Below are 18,654 nucleotides of genomic sequence, written 5' to 3'. Positions count from 1 at the left end.
AAGGAAATGAGATCATCTTATACGTATTTTTCATTGAGATATAATTAATATATAACATATTAGTTTCAGGGGTACAACACAATGATTCAACATTTATATATATTGTGAAATGATCACAATAAGTCTAAAATCCATTACCACACAGTTACTTTTTTTTTCTTGTGATAACTTTTAAGAACTCTCTTAGCAACTTTTAAATATGCAATACAGTATAATTAACTATAGTCACCATGCTGTATATTGTATCCCCATGACTTATTTATTGATAACTGGAATTTTCTACCTTTTAACCACCATCACCGTTTTGCTCCCTCTCAAACCCCACCTCCAAGCCTCTGGCAACCACCAGTCTGTTCTCTGCATCTATGAGGGTTTGTTTTGGGGTTTGGGGGTTTTTTTAGATTCCACATATGAGATCATATAATATTTGTCTCTTTCTGACTTTTTCCCTTAGCATAATGCCCTCAAGTGGAAGTGGTAGGATTTCCTTCTTTTTATGGCTGAATAAGATTCCATTATGTATATATACCACATTTTCTTTATCTATTCATTTATCGATAGACTTTTTGGTCATTTCCACATATTGGCTATTGTAAATAATGCTGCAGTGAACATGGGGGTACAGACATCTTTTGCTTTGGTGTTTTCATTTTCTTTGGATAAATATCCAGAAACAGAATTGTTGAGTCATATAGTTGTTCTATTTTTAATTTTTTAAGGAACCTCTATACTGTTCCCATAGTGATCACATTAATTTACATTCCCACCAAAAATGCACATGGGTTCCCTTTCCTCCACCTCCTTGCCAACATGTGATGTCTTTTTGATGATAGCCATTCTAACAGCTGTGAGGTGGTATCTCACTGTGTTTTGATTTGCATTTCCCTGATGATGTGTGATGTCGAGTACCTTTTGTGTGCCTCTTAGCCATCTGTACATCCTCTTTGGAAAAATTTCTATTCAGCGCCTCTGCCCATTTTTAATTGGATAGTGGTTTGTTTGTTTGTTTGTTTGTTTGTTTGAGGGAGATTTGCTATTGAGTTGTAGGAGTTCTTTATATGTTTTTGGACAGAAACCCCTTATCAGACATATGATTTGCAAATATTTTCTTCCAGAATATGACCAGTTAGGCAAGGGAATGGGGTAAGTTAACAGAGCGGTAAAAGAAAAGCAAGGCACTTTGAGTCAGACAGATTTGAATTTAGCCCTCTGGCTCCACTACCTACTTTGAGAGAATTATTTAACTTCCCCGAGGCTGTTTCTCCATCCGAAAAAATGGGAATATATCCACCTCAAACAGATGCTACAGAGTTTCACCCACAAAATGTAAGATTAGCTCAGTGCCTGCCACACAGTAGGTGCTCAAAGACAGTCAGTATATAATGACCCATAAGGCAGAACCACCTACTATCCTCCTTAAGAACAAAACTATCAACTGAATATAAAAGCCAGCTCTACCAAACAGAGTGTAAAGTCTGCAATGTGTCACATAAATGATCAAAGAGATAATGTCCAAATTTAAGATTCCCATCATTAAATGGAAAGTTGAACAATCTGACCAACTAACAACTTATTTGTATAAAATGTTTAGTTTCATGTTATCATTGGTTCATCCCCATTTGATAGATAAAACCTCAAACTCTGCCATAAACAAGCACACTTACATCTTTGGCACATTTTAATGTCCAGTGTTCTATTTGAAAGTCTGCTTATGCAATTCATTGTAGCAAAATCGTAAGTGGGACAAGTAATTTCCAAATACAAAGGACAATGACCAGAGTCAATTCAAGGATTCTAAGTACTCTAAATGACAATACAACAACAGAATGTTATTCTCTCTGACTGAATACCTCCAATATATTTAATACTCTGTTTAATTCCCCTCAGTGTTCCCCCATTTCCAGAGGATAAAATTCACACTCCTGCTTGGCTGGACCTATATGATCCCTCATGATCTGACTCCTAGTGTATCATCTCCTCCAGCTCCCCAAACCAGTGCAGTGACAGCCACCCACAACTTTCTACTTTTGCCCCAAATAACCTGTTGCTGCATGCCACGATGTCTTTGCACATGCTATTCTATTAGCCTAAAATTCACTCGTTCAATTGTTCGTTTGTTGATTGCACAACGCTGGATGCTAGGTACACAGTGATGAACAAAATAATCATAATCCCTGCCTTCTGAGTCTTTTCACTGTAAACAAACAAATATGCATGTCTTCATATATTAAGAAAGTGCTTTGCATCCAACAAACAGTGAAGCAGAATAGGGAATATCAGGAAGAGCTATATTTCATTGGCATAGTCAGCAAAGGCCTGTCCATGGCAATACATTTTAATTTGAGACCTAAAAGGTGGGAAGAAATAGTCTCAGAAAGCACCTGGCAGTGAAGTATTGCAGGCAGCCCAGAGGCTTAAAAGCAGAAAGGAGCTTGACATGGTTCATGAACTTGATGGAATAGAAACGAGCAAGGGACCAAAGAATAGGAGATGATTTCTCAGGAATAAGCAGGAGGCAGATCATGAGAAGTGTCAGTCATGGAAACAAGTTCAGATTTTTGTCCCAAGTGAAATGGAAAGATACCAAAAGGTTTAGACAGGGAATTGCCATAATCTCATTTACTTTTTAAAAGATCGCTCTGCTGCCCACTGGAGTTATCTAGGCGACAGGCAATAACGGGGAGAGCAGGGAGAGCAGTAAAGAGGGAAAACCTCCTCATAGGTCTGATGACCCAAGTGGCTCTTCCTAAGTGCACCCTGACTCAAAATTCTTCAAAAGCGTAAAAAAAAAAAAAAAAACTCTCAAAGAATTTTTTTTATTCAGTTTATCTCAAGTCAAAAATCAAGCGATCTTTTTTTACTCACAAGCTCAGGGAAGTGGGTTGATTTCATATCGGAATGGACTTTTATAATCCTAAGTGACTGCCTGCCTGCACTGGGAGGTAAATCACCTAAGTGGCCAAAGAAAAAAAAAACAGGGTTTGTGGCCATGCGCACGTTTGTTGTATACACAGAAGTCAGAGCCAAACTGCCGGGGTTCAAATCTCACCACTGCTAAAAATGGTTTTGTGACCCTAACCACTCTGTGCCTATTTGGAAAATAGGGATTAAATTAGTTAATAAGAGGAAAGTGCTGAACATAGTGCCTAGGCCTTACTGCATACAGTACATGTTAGCTAATAACAATAATTATAAAAATAATATGGTCCCACAAATTTTCTACTCACTAGCCATGGACCTTGGGCAAAGACCTTAAGTTTTCTCTAAGCCTCCGAGTTTCCTCACAGGTAAAATAGATATGATCATAATAGTGTCTTTCTAATAAGATTATTGATGAAAGGAATTCACCTGTATACCTTAAATACAGTACCTGCCATAAAGAGTGACAGAAAATGTTTAAGGATGTTAGTTTATCATTAAAGTTAGGATTATTATCATGGGCAAGTTAGAAATAGGTTTATTTATGTACAGGAATATATTCTATTATGTTTATTTTACTTCAGCTGAACTCCTGGATTCAAATCCTACCCCTCCTTTAATAGTTGTACGACCTTAGGGAGGTCACTTAGCCTCTCAAAGCTTCAATTTCCTCATCTACACATATATGGGAATTTATAATAGTATCTACTTTATGAGCTGGTAAGGATTGAATGAGACAATGGAAAAATATAAAGCTCCAATACAGAACCTATAAGCACTCAATAAATGTAAACTATTGTTACAATTAATATTATTATTCATACAGACCCTAATTTCCCTTAATAAGGAATTAAGTCTTTAGCGCCCCTTTTATCTCCACTCCTTCTACCCCTCCTCGCACCCACAGTACTTGGATTCTCTCTGTGTTTGATAATAAATACCCTCTTCATAAATCTCTATTTGCTGAAGTTAAGAGGGAGAAAGGCTAAACACAGACCCCATTGACCCATACAAATCTAGAAGAATATACAGTGAATTTCAATCATTCTAACACAGACATTTAGAGTGGTATATGATTTGCTTGTCATTTCTTTAAATAAGGTTTTAATATCCAGGGTCAAAGATGGGTAAGTGAAAAATAAACCTTACTTTACCAACAAGTTAGAAGTCACATGCAGAAATCTTGGCTCAACTCAAGCTATCCACCAGACTGCTAGGGTTAAACAGCATGGCAGAATTAAAGAAACATTAAACCAGCCAAGGAACAAATAATTAAGTGATATAAACCAGGGTAGGAGAGGGAGATTCTCTTACTCCCAACTGAAAGAATGAGAGCAAAAATACATAAGGCAGCAGGCATAGGTGGCAGTGGTTCAGGTAGATGCTGTTTCTGGGAAATAAATTTTCTCGTAGAAGAGGGAGAAAGAAAGGACGACATGGTTGAGAAGGTCAGCAATAAAAGAGGAAACACAGGCTGCTGTAAAGTCAGCCTCGAAGAAAAGGTTGGGGGATGACATCCATGAGCTGTCATGAAGACCATGCCAATGGTTTTACACCAGGCATAGAAATGAGTCACATTTCCCAGAGAAGAATTCCTAGTGGAATGGCTTATATTTGGGGATTCTACAAGAGGGCACTCTGTCCTTGGTAATAGAGTTCTATAAGGCTTCTGTTCTACAGGGCTGAGATTAAGGTCCTTCACACACAGTAGGTAATGACCCCTATCACACCTGTACTGGGGAGGGGCCCAGAGGCCAGAGATGAAAGGGAGAAATCAGAAAAATGGGTTGAACAAGAAATAAAGGCATAAAAAATAGAGAGCCAGGAAAAAGTAAAAGGGACAATTTTAGAGAAGTATTTTCTTCTTTATGCCAATATGAGCCTATAAGAAAAGATTAAATCAGCGGTTTCCAATCTTTTTTGTTACTTATTAATATCCCAAACAAGGCGATGAATCATCAACATGACAAAAAAAAAAAGCTATCATCTTTCACTAGTCTTCGCTCTCCCCATTCCTAATCCTTAAATAATGACTTTTTAAATATGAGACTGCCTAAGCCAATAATTAAAATAGTGAACTCTAGCACTAACACATTAACTTTCGTGACCAAAGTCAATATGATTTGACTACAGAAGCTGTTTCTCATACCCCCAGGTCTCCTTGTGAGCCAGTAGAAAAACAGGGGGCCACAGAGCAATGAAGGGTTTCACATACTATCAGCAGGAACCAAGTTCCTGGTTTATAAACCATCATCAACTCATTTTGAAACTGATTTGAAAGAAACTGAGTTTCCAGAAATGCATGAGGGATGCCACTGATGAGGGGTTCATCAGCCCCGCCTGGGCGGGGAGGCACATGCATTTCAACATTCATGGTGGCCTGAGCCCCATGACATCAGAAAGCTTGGGGTTTCATGAGAACAATGGAGGCAGAAGTCAAACCATTACAATGCTTAAAGATCTGATCAGAATGCACCTGATGTAAATTTCTAAATGGACTTCAAGTTTTAGACAGTTCTGTTGGGGAGTGCATGAGTTTGGAGCCTTCCCTAACTCAGAAACTATTTATGGAGCAGGAGCTGCTATGGCAGGGCTACTCAGAGTGTGGCTCACAGATGGACATCAGCCTCTCTGGGGAGCTTGCTAGAAATGCAAATGAATGGGCCCCACCCCAGACCTAGAGAATCATAAACTCTGGGGGTGGGGTTTTACAATTTCTGGTGTCACAAGCCCCTGAGGAGTGGGGTGGGGGTACTGGGGCAGTTCAAGTTGAGTAGCACCATAGTCAGTGTATCTGTTAGATGCAACAGACTTAGGGATTGCTTTGTAGTCTGAATTCCAGACCCACTACATGGCTTTGGGGAGTTTCTTATCCTCCCTAAGCTTCAGTCTCCTGTTCCACATAAAGTGCTTGGCTCCCTGCTGAGTAAATATCCCTGATAATCACGGTGTGAGGTCCCAGGGCTAGTGCTGGCCACACATGGGAGAGCCAGCACTGCCCCTGCTCCTGGCTCTCACAGTCCACAGGAGGAACTTGACGGTCTAGCACAGGGGTTGGCTCACTTCATCTGGAAAGAGACCGATAGTAAATATTTAAGGCTTTGAGGGCCGTACAGTCCACAGGTCCACTTCTCAACTCTGTCACTGTGCCATGAAAGCAGACATAGACACTGGGAAATGAATAAGCATGGCTATGTTTCAATAAAACCTTATTTATGGACACTGCTCTTTGAATTTCATACATTTTCACACATCATGAAATCTTATTCTTTTGATTTTTTTTAACCATTTAATAATGCCCATCCTGAGATCTTATTGTGAGATAATAAATATCTGGCAAGCTATCTGCCAAAGAGAAGACACTCAGCAAATGGCACCTACTATCATTATTATAATAAAATGTCCATCTCATGAAAACACAATGTTAACAGTGTATGATCCAGGAAGACAGGTAGAGCAGGGCAGGAATACGGTGCAGATGTGTAGGCAAAACAGAGCTAGCTGCAGGTTTACAAACTGATTTGCTCTATGTATCATTGGACATACATCTATTAGCATATCTCTGAATTTATATACACCCAAATAAGCAGCGAAAAAATAAGCAAACTGTACAAAGGAACTCCAATCACCTTACTCTCTTGACTTAAAAGAAGACATGTGGTTTATTCTGGATGTCTAAATTGCTGCCATATGTGACCGCCCTCCTGGAGCAAAGGAATGACTCAAATAAAAGTGTATAAAGTCTGTCTCTGACCTCAATGCCTCCAGGAGTTCACACTACCACACTGAGACCAAAGCAGCACTCCCTAAGAATTCACAGCTGCTCAACATCTGGGGGGCCAATCTGGCACAGGATATGGAAAAACCTGGGACTCCATCTTCAAATGAAAGTTCAAGGGCTCATCAAAGGCTCCAGCGTGTCCGTGGGTCCAGCAGTCATTACTTGCTCATCATTTGCTTTCCTTTGGCTGCCAAGAGTCTGACCAACAGAGGTGTCTTCCCCTTCCATCCCCTACCCAGTAAGCCATCCCTTCCCCTTCGCCCTTACACAGTTCTCACTGTCTCCAAGTGTATCAGTCCTTTCTGACGCTGAGGATGAATACCTGAACAAACCGTTTCCGTAGCCACTACCCACATGTGGCTGCTGAGCGCTTGAAACATGGCTGGTGTGACTGAGGAACCACATTTTTTTTTATTTCATTTTATTTTATTTACACTTAAAAACCGATACTCGATTCAACTCTTGGAAAACTTTTTAAGCATCCTTGGAGCAACTTGGACAGGAGAACTTTTTTCGACTATAAATTTTATAAAATCCAAATAAAGACCAAGTATTTCTGATGAAAATTTAGCATCCAAATTGAGAAATGCTATCATGGCAAAATATATACCCTGTACCAGGTTTCGAAGACTTAGGGAAAAAAAAGAATGTAAATATCTCATTAATCATTTTTATATGGATTTCATGTTGAAATGAAAATGTTTTGGATATATGGGGTTAAATAAAATATATTACACTAAATTTTTCCTGTTTCTTTTCGCTTTTTTTTTTTTTTAACTGTGGCTCTTAGAAAATATAAAATTGCATAAGTGGCCTGGAGCCTGGAGTTACAGACAGCACTGCCACAGAGCAATGAATAACGGTATTATTGTCATTCCTTATATTATCACAGAGCCAGAATCAGACTCAGAGTCAATCCAGCTCTGACCTCTGTACCCACAGTCTTCTTCCTGCTCTTGCTCCAGAGAACAGCCCTTCTTTCCTGGTTACCATGTTCCCCGATTGATAAGGAAAACCCTTCACAAATAAAGACTTTCACTTCTCTTCCTTTAGAAACCAGGGCATTGCTGGGGCCAAGAACACTAAACAACGATACCAGGAATGGCGGCCCTGCTCTCCACAGGTATGTATCCCACTTGACCCAAGGAGGGAAATCGTCCCAGGACAGATATTTTGCTCATTCCAGTCCTAAAATCTAAGATGAGCTCCATGTATATATTTTAATTTCACATCACGACTCATTCCCAACGCAGAACATATACATTTTACTACCAGTTCCCTTGTGCTCATGGGTTTCTCAGAGCAAGTCACAAATACAGTTTTCATAACTGACCAAAGACTCTTCCCTTTGTGCCTGATAAATGCACAGCTAATAAATTCACTGGGAAACAAAATAGCCTTTGAAATTAGAGAGAAGTCCTTTTCAGAAAAGGATTTTGCATGCAAGAGTTTTCAAATCTGAGAAATATATTAAACTAGGATTGAATGAATGTGGGTACATATTTGTATTGACTGTGTATATGCAGAGACGCACTTTTTTTTTTTTTTTTTACACAAACACTAAAATGACTCAAACACAAGGATCTCTCTTTTCCTGGCCCCTGAGAAATCTCTTTAGGAGCTAACTTTCCTGTATTCACCCAAGTACCAGATGTTGTGAGCCCCAACCTCTCCACCTCACACAGGAAATGAGAGGCAGGCCTGGAGATGCGGGGTATCGGGCAAAGGGTCCCTCAGAGTGTCACCTACCCTGATGCGGCTATTTATTGAAGCCTCTTAGTGACTTTAAATCAGTTGAAAATCAGAACCAGAGCCTACTCTCAATCCTTCAACTGAGGAAAAGAGAAAATGTAGTGAAAGTGCAGATAATCCCTTCACCTCATTTGAGCCATTTCCTAGAACCACCTTTCTGATAATAAACCTTGACAGAGCTGCTAAAAAGGAGAGGAATTAACCTGTTTGGGGTTTAGCTCCTCTTCCTTTCCGTGCTCTGGTGGAGGTGCTAATTGACAGCAAAATGCATATAAGGTATTCCTCAGAATGGCCAGGGCGAGACAGGATCTGGGTAATCCATACACTGAATAATGAGCCTTTTAACAACCAGGCTAACTGCAGCTTTCTGTAGTGGGATCCTGGTAGTACTTGTAAATCTACTCTCTCCAATTAGAAAAAGGCCTTTCTCCATTTTTCCCCAAAGCCAGGAAACAGAAAAGAACTCATCCAACCCCCAGCCCTCAGAAACAAGTATGTGTTAAATTCTCACAAACAGATAGACATTTTTCTCCTGGGGAATAGATTTCATAACTTTCCCCAGTCATCTACTGGAAAGCTTCAGAGGCTCCCTCTGCTTTCCTCAAATCTAAATCCTTCTTTCTCCCACCAGTCCCCAAGATAGATTCCTGGATTCAAGCTGTTATCTAATTATTTATAACACTAATAATAGTTTTGCCATATGTGTGTACAGTGCATTCTGCTTTAAAAGTACATTTATGAGCATTATCTCTTTTGAACTGCAACACCACCAAAATGGGGTCCAGCTAGGGGAGTCTGAAGCTTATACAACTTGTGGGTCTCTTTAAGAAAATGAATATAAAATTATAAATACAAAAACGCCAAGGCCTCTTCCCAGAGCCTTGGAGGGGCCCTGAAACTTGGCCTAAGGGTAAATCCAACTCTATACCACCCTTCTCCTGCACTTCCACCCCCAAAGGCACATGTGTGTTTTTCAGGCAAGAGGGATGGGGTCATGTGACTTACCCAGGGTCAAAGGGCTATTCAGTGTTAGAGGCAGAATTAGAACCTTCTTATCTTCCCAGTCTCTGTGGCACCTCTATTTCCTCCAGTTCCTCTGTCACAAAGGAAACTTTGAGGAAGGGACAAATAAAAACAACACAGCTAAAAGTAATCCCCACCAGGCGGGTGTTAGGAAGCTGTCTAGATTGAGTATCGCCTGGGTAGATGGTAAAATAAATTCAAAGCCCCTACAATCACTTAATTGGCACTGAAGGTAAAAGACGCACTACATAACCACACAGAACTGGGGTAAACCCCACCTTTACCACTTGCTAATCATAGGACCTGAGACAAGTTAGTTAGCTTCTCTGAATCTGGGTATCTTCATTTGTAATAAAAATTTACATGCGATGACGCATGTAAAGCATCTAGGATGAAGTCTGAACACTCTAGGTGTTCCGTAAGTAGTAACTATTATAGTTTCTGCTGTTACCAATTCATCCAAAGAGCAGTGCTTTTACACAAGCAACCCATTCCCTTAAAAGAAGTTGCAAAAACATCTACTCAGGGACCATAAGACTGAAAATTAGACCAGGCAGCTACTGATATTTCAGCATTCCTTGGACAGCAGGAAGAAATGTCAAAACAGATTCATTAGACAGAGTGCCTTGTCTATTCGATTTGCTGGGGTTATCATAGAGTTTCAGATTTATAACCTTTGTACTGTGAAGTCTCGGTGGCTTTCCCATCTCAGTGAAGCCATATTATTTTCAAATGCTTTGAGACCTCACAGTTTGACAACCACAAATGGTAATTGTGAGTGTTGTTTTCTTTGTTTTGTTTTCTGCTTTTACTTTTTTTGTTTTCTTTCACTTGCGGAACCAAAATGGTCACAACAAAAGATGAGGCATTCTTACACTTTCCTTCTTTCTTCCTTCCAGTCCAGTTCTCTCCTCCCCCTCCATCCAGATTTCAAATTAGCTCCAGATTTTATTTGAGAAGCAGTAACAAATCTACAAGACAACAAACTGAGAAGGAACCTCAGAAGAAAAGTAACTAATAAATGTTAATCTACTGGTTATATGTTAGAGTGAAAAATCCATGCTATGAGTACATTCATGTAGAATTCAGCCATTTACAGAGGAGGACAGGTTACGCCCATGTCCATAACTCACATCTCAGAAAAAATTAATAACATTTATACATTCAACAAACATTTAGTCAATACTTCACTGAGAGTTAGGCTAGTTCTTATCGATACCAAGTTAAATTAAGACAAGGCCTTTCTTGCCCCTAAGACTGAACTGGGTAACCACCAACAACCCCACCCATAGATTCCCATACTCCTCGGTATAACTTTCAAAATACTTTGCATACCTGGAATTACTAGTTTAATTATTTGCCTTCCCATTGAGTCTGTAATCTTACTTAGGGCAAGAACAGTATTCATTTACAGATACTTAGTAAACACTAGCTGATCATCGACCAACTGAAGGCCCTGCCCTTTATGAGTTATAGTCAAACAAAAGAGTTAGCATGTAAACAGCCAACTGACAGTGCAGGCTAATACCTGCTGCTACAGAGATAAGAACTACAACCATGGGAGCACACAGGAAGTCTGCTGAAGCAGGGAAAGGCTTGACTGCAGATGTGACACTGAAATGGGACTTGAAGGATAAGCAGAACTTCTGTCAGTGGAGGAAAAGTGATAGGGAATTTCCGGCAGAGAAAACTGCCTGTACAACAATAGCTAATAGCTAGTAATTATCAAGGACTTATTATATGCCAGTACAGAAATCAGCTCGTTATTCCTCATAACCTTAAGAAGTAGGCAGTATTTTTGTTCCCATTTCACAGATGAGGAAACTGAGGCTGAGAGATCTCACTGCTGGAACACACTAACCTGACATCAGAGCCCAGGCTCTCAATCCCTATGCTATGCTACAAAGGCACAGAACCATGCAATGAGGTGCTACATGTACAGACTTTAGAATAAGTTTAGATAAGAGTCTGGAGCATAGGTAAGGGAGTAGTACAGCGGGTGGTGAGGCCAGATATGTGGACAGGGCTGGATTCTGAAGGAACGTGAATACCAAGCTAACAGTTGGGTTTACCCACAGGTGCTGGGGAGCCAAGACGAGCATTTAAGCGTGCAAATGGCACGATCAGCACTGTATTTGGTCATCACTGCACAATTCTCTGAGAGAGATGTGGAAGATGGGCAAGATTGTGACGAACCTGAAGGAAAGGAGACTTTTTCAAATGACCAAATACCAAGTTCTGGACAAGACAGAGGGCGTAAGCATAGAAAGCAATGGGCAGATTTGAGAGATTTTCCTGAGATAGAATTGATGTAATATGATGAAGGATGGTGTCTGGGTTAGGGGGAGGAATAAATGAGAAGACATCAAGTTCGTAATTTGATGTCAACATTCATCCAGTTTTCCATCAACTAAATGTTACACACGCACAATTATCTGATAGAGAAGATACCAGTAGCTTAGTCATACACCGACTGTGTTACTGTCTAACTGCTTCATGTTCCTAAGTCTCATCATCCTGGCAAAACCGTAGTCTTCTCCAGAAATGACTCAAGAGTGTCTTGTGTCCACATGTCCATTCAATGTCCACTTCAGTGCTAGATACAAAGGAAAACTGAATACAACTCACCGAATATTTATTAAATATTAAATGTTTACAAGATACTGTGCTCAAAAAGTACCTGCTGATCAAAAGTAGAAATCACAGAAGAAAATATGAATGGGTTTTATTATACAAAATTTTAAAGTATCTGTGATTTACAAAAGAAAGAAAACAATAACTAATATAAATTTAAAAGTTTTACTTCACGAGTAATCAAATAAATACAAATTAAATATTTTCTTGTCTATCAAATTTCAAAAACATTTAAAACACCCCATGGAAGGAGACTGGTCCTTGACTTAACTGTTCACAGGGGCACAGTTACCCAGGAGAGCTTCCTAACCAGGAGCATGGCAAGAAATGAACCGACTAAGACTTTGGTTTTTTTCTGCAGTATAACTAGCCTATTCTTACTAATATGCACATATTCTTATCTAACCCCTAGAGTATCCTACTGAGGAATGTATGATCATTTCCATTTTAGAAACCAGGGCGGTGAAAATCAAGAAACTTGGTTGTGGTTCTACAATTAGTAAGTGGTGGAGCCATAATTAAAATCCACATAGTTCTGACTTCAAAGCCCATGCAATGTGGAACAAGTATGAATTCTACAATCAAATGATTATTGAGGTACTCTTCATTCTGTTATGAGAGCCTGCTCTGTGCGTAGGCAGGATGGGCCCCCACCATGCACAATACCTTGAAGAGACAGTTCTATAGGCCCCCAAAGACCACCGTTAGATTCCCACTATCAAGGTCACTACTGTTAGCAATAATGAGACTTTAATCAACTTCTCTGTCTCTCAGTGTTTTCATGTGTAAAAATGGATAATAAAATCGACCTCAAAAATCTGTTGTGAAGATTCGTTTTCACCCACAGAATAATGCTGACACTGCCTCAAAAGTTATCTTTCTAAAACACAAGCTCCATCACAGTCAGTACTGTTTGGTCTTTAAAACCCAGATCCAATATGTTGAGTGGGAAGCCTGTCTTGATTACCCAATGAGAGTGTTCATTGCTCTCTTCCTCCATGGTTCTATCGCGCCTTCCACAGACACTGTATTATTCTTCACACTGTAACAAACATTCATGTACTTTTCTCTTACCATACCATAAGCCACTCAAGAATGGAATCAATTGCTTATATATCTTGGGAAGCCAACACCAAGTCCAGGACCAGCAAATGGTGGAAAATGTTTCATTAAAAAGAAAGTCCATCATTTTATCCTCATAACACCCTGTAAGGCAATTATGATATTTATCTGCGTTCTACAACTCGAACAAATTGAGTTTCCAAGTTGCCGTGATTGTCGAAAATCATAACAAGGAGACAAAGCTTACATTGAATCCAGTTCTCCAGACTCTCTACTCCACCATGCATGGCCTTTCAAAGACAACAAGGGGAAAAGGTCCACCATAGACCATCATTGCATACAGGTGCTTTGTTTCTCAAAGGTGGTAAGGACTCTGAATGGTATAAGACATCTTAGAAAGCTATCACCTGGGAAAGGACAAGGAACACCATTAAAGTATAAGGAACATTGGCAGATCTGGGTCTAAATCCAGGCTCATTCTGTCCTTAGCCCTGTTGCCTGGGCAAATCTCTTAAACTCTGGAGACTCATCTTCCTCATCTGTAAAATGGGATTTTAAACAATGATACTCACCTTGCAGGGTCTGATGCAAAAATAAGTGAGTTATATGAAATGGGCTAAGGATATAGTACAGATTAAACTGTAGTTATTATATGTCAGAAAAATGGCACATATTAAATGTCTGTGCCACAAGGTATTTTTTACACCCTATCTTATTTCATCCCCACAGCAACCCTGTGAAGTAGGTGCTATTACTTTGATCTTATATTGAGGAAACTGAGACTCAGAGAAGTTTAAGCAATTTGTCCAAGGTCATATAAGTAGCAATTAGCAGAGCCTGAATTCAGACTAAGGTCTCTCTGAGTCCAGAGCCTTTGCTCTTTGCAGATTACTCAGATGAGTTTCAGTGAAGGAAAAAAAAGGAGGATTCAGATATGCCCTAAATGTCTGAGGTCAGTGTGAGATCCTGGAAAGGGAAGATGGGATCAGATTCATGTGTAGCTTGGGACATGTATTAAATATATTAGAAACATGTACAAGATAAAGCAGGGGAGAAACCAAAAGGAAAGGAGATGGCCAACAATAAATACCATGCTCCTCAACTTCCCTTTCAACTAATGATACAAGAAATAGCAGAGATTCATATTTCAGTCCATGTGTTAAGTCTCCAAGGTAAAAATACCATATTGTAATAATGATGTATTATTTCCTCTTGACCTTCCCTACCATTTATTACGTCCCAGAAAATGTTCTGAAACCAAACAGGAAGCTCAGAAAAGTCACAGGAAATATCCGAGCTCCTTTACTCTAAGAAATGGAAACAAACTCTACTACGTTAGTCTTTTATTTGAGTCATTAATACCAAGGCAGGTTGGAAGAAGATTCAGGTAATTAGTATAGCAGTAGATGGCTTCAGATCGTCCTACAGAGAAACAAATACTAGTTCACAATAACACAACAACAACAAATTGTTTTCTGGTGTTTTCCTTTGTCACACATATAGCTCCCCCAAGCTTGGAACAAATAGGCCTTTGCATTCTCCAATCAAGGCCCAGGAAACCTTCATGCTGTGAATGTTTTTGATTCATGCATTTAGGAGTCAAGTTAGGCAGGAGCAGAAACAACAGTGCAGAAAAACGAAAAAACAAAACAAAACAAACAAACGCTATCCCTGTGGGATGAAAACTTCTCAAGTGAGGCAATCACACCAAGTCCTCCCACCTGATGCCACAGGCTGAACCCAGAAAGACGCTCAGTCCAAGCTAAGAACCCAGACCTGGAGAAAGAAAATTCAACAAAGAAGGGGTAGCTGTGCGGAGTCTGATAGAAAGTAAAATCATTCTGTTTGTTCAAATTTATGAGCAAAAGGAGAGTCCGAGATTCTCTAATAAATTCACCCACCTGTGAACTTTTCCAAAGTAGAGCTAATGGCACACAGAGCTAGCTGATCTCTTAGAAAACTCATTCCTAAGGGACTACCCGTAAACTCAGAAGTTTGTCTTCACATTATCAAATGCTCAGTAGAATCCCCTCTGCTCACTCTCACCCCCATTCAAAATGCTATACCCCTCACCACCTATAACCTATACCCAGCCATTCCTCCTTTCTCTGTGGCCCCTGAAAAGCCTCAGGGAACAGAGACGCAGGACCCGCGGGAGCACCCCTCCCCTCCCTGCCATCCCCATTATTCGGCACACAGCCCTGCTCTCCCCTGGAGCCAACAGTCTGCAGCTCCTTCAATGCAGGCGCGAGCAGACAGGAATGGTGGGAAGAGAGGCTGTGCCAGCTGCATGTTTCGGAATCTCCCTCCATATGCATTTGCCAAAGGAACAAAAAGAAAATCAGTGCCAAGAAAAGACAACTGAGATGAGGATGCGGTGGGACCACGGCTGACTCCGTGCCTCTTAGCAGCAAGAGGCTGGCCAACCACGCGTCCGAGCCACAGATCCTAGTCGTTACCTTCAGGATGCAGGCCATGACGCTCCGCCGGCTCTCCTGCCACCGAGCAGCGGGCGCGCCTAGGTCACAGGCAGTCCGGGCGACAAGCTGGAGGCTGGTACCGTTGCAGGACCGCTCCAGCACACATTCCCGCAGATCCAAATAAGGGGACCGCGGTGCAAGCTGCACGGACACAGGCCCCGCCCCCAGACCTCGGCCCCGCCCCCGGTCCAGTCCACTGGCTGGCAGCCCGCGAGGCCTCGCCCCCAGATCACGTGCTGTCCCAGGCGCCGGCGGCCACCCTCAGTACTTGCTACTTTTTCTTTCCTCTTTTTTTTTCTGTAAATGATCTGTCGTTCAACCTATACAAAGCCTGCTCAGCAGCAGGCAGGGATCCGGGTCTCGCTGGGGAGAGAGAGCAGTCTTTTCTTCTCGATTCCGTCTCCTCTAACATCAACAGAACTCCTTGCAGACATTTCACACTTTTTAAAAAGTTAAATGGGCTTGGAATCACCCCTCTACAGGCATCATCAAAGGATTCTTCAGAAGGTGCAAACGAAATTCTCCCTGAGCTGTTTAAGGATAAAATCTTTACTCTGCTTAAAAACTGTAATGGGCTTATCTAAAATTAATAATTTGCCATTAATAAGGGAACACAAATACCTATTAAGATGCCATGAAACTTACGTTATGTATATTTTCTGTCTGTACACACATGCACATATACATATATATGTGTGTATAAATGTATATGTATAAAATGCATTGCTCTTTCATGCTTTAAGCTTGTGTACATATATAGTAAATAGAATATATGTATGTATATGAACATATAGTATATTCTCATATACATTAATTATATATGCATATAAAATGTGGGGAGGGGGCCACATGCTTAGACAGGACTTTGTTCTTCCCTGCTACAAGTTCAGAATTTGAATGAAGTTTGCTGCAACAAGGTTAGATCTAAACCTTCCTGTTATGCCTGGAAATCCAGACAGGCCATTTTTTCACATCCAACCTGAACTCCCTGATGCTAAAACAAAGGGCGATACACAGCTCTCCCTAACAGGCAGGTGGTATGTATATGGTATGTATATATTTTGGGTCCTCTCTGTCCCTCAGCAGGCTATCTCTGAGTGAAAATCAACAAGGAAAGCCCAATTCCCAAGGAAGAACCAGCTAAGAGAAGCAGAGTTATAACTATAAGGAAAATAATGTCACATACATAGCAGAACTTGGGAGAGAACCTTCTGTGTATATACACAGATTTCTACCACTTAGTCTTTCAGAGAAATCTTAATACCAGGCCCAAAATGTTTACCCAACAGAGGTTTCAATTGCTAAAAACCCTGTCTAGTCTACCTACATGGAGTCAGGAAAAGCACTGTGGGCTGTGGGCGGCTATGACGTCATGAAATTGGCTTATAAACCACAAGGCAAAAACGGGCTTTCAAGAATTTGGTGTTTTCTTGATGAGAACATTTAAAATCTCAAGAGCAGGAGAAATCACAGGAAAAGGGTTACAAAAGCTGAGGACGCACTGCCTGCTCCCAAAGGAAGCCCCTCTTTTCAGTCATCCTGAAGGAACACACTGTGCTTTCCACGCCTTCCCCAAGCCCCTCCATCCGCTTCGGAGATCTGTTAATTTTCAATAAGAACTCCTTGATCAGGACTGTATATTTTAAACCACTGCTTTAGCTCATGGTCTTTTGTGGAACAAGAAAGCTTAATATTTCATTCATGTATTAATTCAACAAACCTTTATTGAGCTACTACTAGAAGAATACATCTTTTTTGAGCCACCTCTAACAAGAGGAAAAATCCTTTACTGAGGTGAGGTACTACAGGACCTGTCAGGAATGTGAGAATGATTTTCATGGTCTCTAACATCGTCTCAGGTTCAGTCAGGTGAGAAAAATAGGAGCTACATGATAATATAACACAACAGGGTCTTTAACCAAATGGAAGCAAAGCTCTAAGGAAAGAGGAACTGGGCCTGACAGGGTGGCACGTGGGAAGACAGGGGTGGGAAACGCACATCATTCTGTCTCCAGAAAGTCTGCAGGTCTGTGAGACAACACAGAGACTTTAGTGAACAAACCTGGCTAAGTACTTCCTTTTTGGGTGACCTTGATCAAATTTCTTAACCTCTCTTGAATCCTGAGCTTAAATAATAGTATCCATCCCTGTGAGGATTAAATGAGATAATGCTTATAAACCCATTCACCTCAATTCCTGGCACTATGAACACTCTCAAAATGGTAGCTCTTTATCTAAAGAACAAAACCTTTGACTAAAGCTAGCTTGTGGGAGAGGATGAACAGAGTGATTGCCATTCACCTTGGATGTCTCAGAAAGATGAACATTAATGAGGCAAACGCTTAGCATTTTGTGACTTGGGTGAGGGCTTTACTGACCCATCAGTCTTGGGTATGGCTCTCTCAATTAAATTCCCAACCACCTATGTTCACACTTCCCAAAATGTTATTGTTTTATTAGCATCAACAAGTTTTGTCTAAATATACAAGTTATGCCTAATAGAAATAGAAGCACATTTTTAACAACCGATACACAAACTCAAAAGATTCTAGAATAAGTCTGGACCAGAAGTTTTACAAAAATCAATATTAATAGTCATTGTTTCAGATGGATAGCAGTTGGATGGGAAAAAGCAGTTGGACAGAAAAAAAAAAAAAAAAACATGTTCCTAACCTATTAGAGGATGAAGACACAGCCAGATGTGTGGAAGCATGGTTGGGTCGGGAGCAGGGCAGGGGAAAAGGGTATGGCCAGAATTTTTTTTGTTTTACAACTGGCCAAACTACAGAAGCTTAGTCTAGCCCATAGATGCAGCATAATTTTCCAAGTATCAAGTTATGTGACTTAAAGCCAAAAGTCTGTTTCCAAAAATAATAACAAAATGGAGGTACCTTGCAATTAAATACAATATCTCATTTGATCCTCATAAGATGTTTGTGGATGTTGGCATCCCCAGTTGGTGAGTGGGGGAACAGGGGTTTGTACCTGGGTAGTTTGAGTTCT

At 40.5% G+C, this 18,654-nt stretch overlaps 1 protein-coding gene across 6 annotated transcripts in view; it reads right to left on the bottom strand.

The window, feature by feature from the left end:
• Positions 1 to 15,808, bottom strand: part of ST6GALNAC3 (ST6 N-acetylgalactosaminide alpha-2,6-sialyltransferase 3) — a 580,324-nt gene extending 564,516 nt beyond the window's left edge. For all 6 annotated transcript variants that reach the window (XR_012497284.1, XR_012497285.1, XM_074334964.1 and 3 more), the window contains exon 1: positions 15,631 to 15,808. Coding sequence is in view for 4 of the 6 variants with exons in the window: in XM_074334964.1 (XP_074191065.1) it covers positions 15,631 to 15,648 (18 nt within the window). In the remaining 2 variants the exon portion in view is untranslated. The remainder of the gene's footprint in view (positions 1 to 15,630) is intronic.
• Positions 15,809 to 18,654: the final 2,846 nt, after the last annotated feature.

The sequence above is a fragment of the Rhinolophus sinicus genome, linkage group LG06, assembly GCF_036562045.2.
Source record: "Rhinolophus sinicus isolate RSC01 linkage group LG06, ASM3656204v1, whole genome shotgun sequence".
In the NCBI taxonomy this organism is placed as follows: domain Eukaryota; kingdom Metazoa; phylum Chordata; class Mammalia; order Chiroptera; family Rhinolophidae; genus Rhinolophus; species Rhinolophus sinicus.
This window is presented reverse-complemented; position numbering and strand designations above follow the sequence as displayed.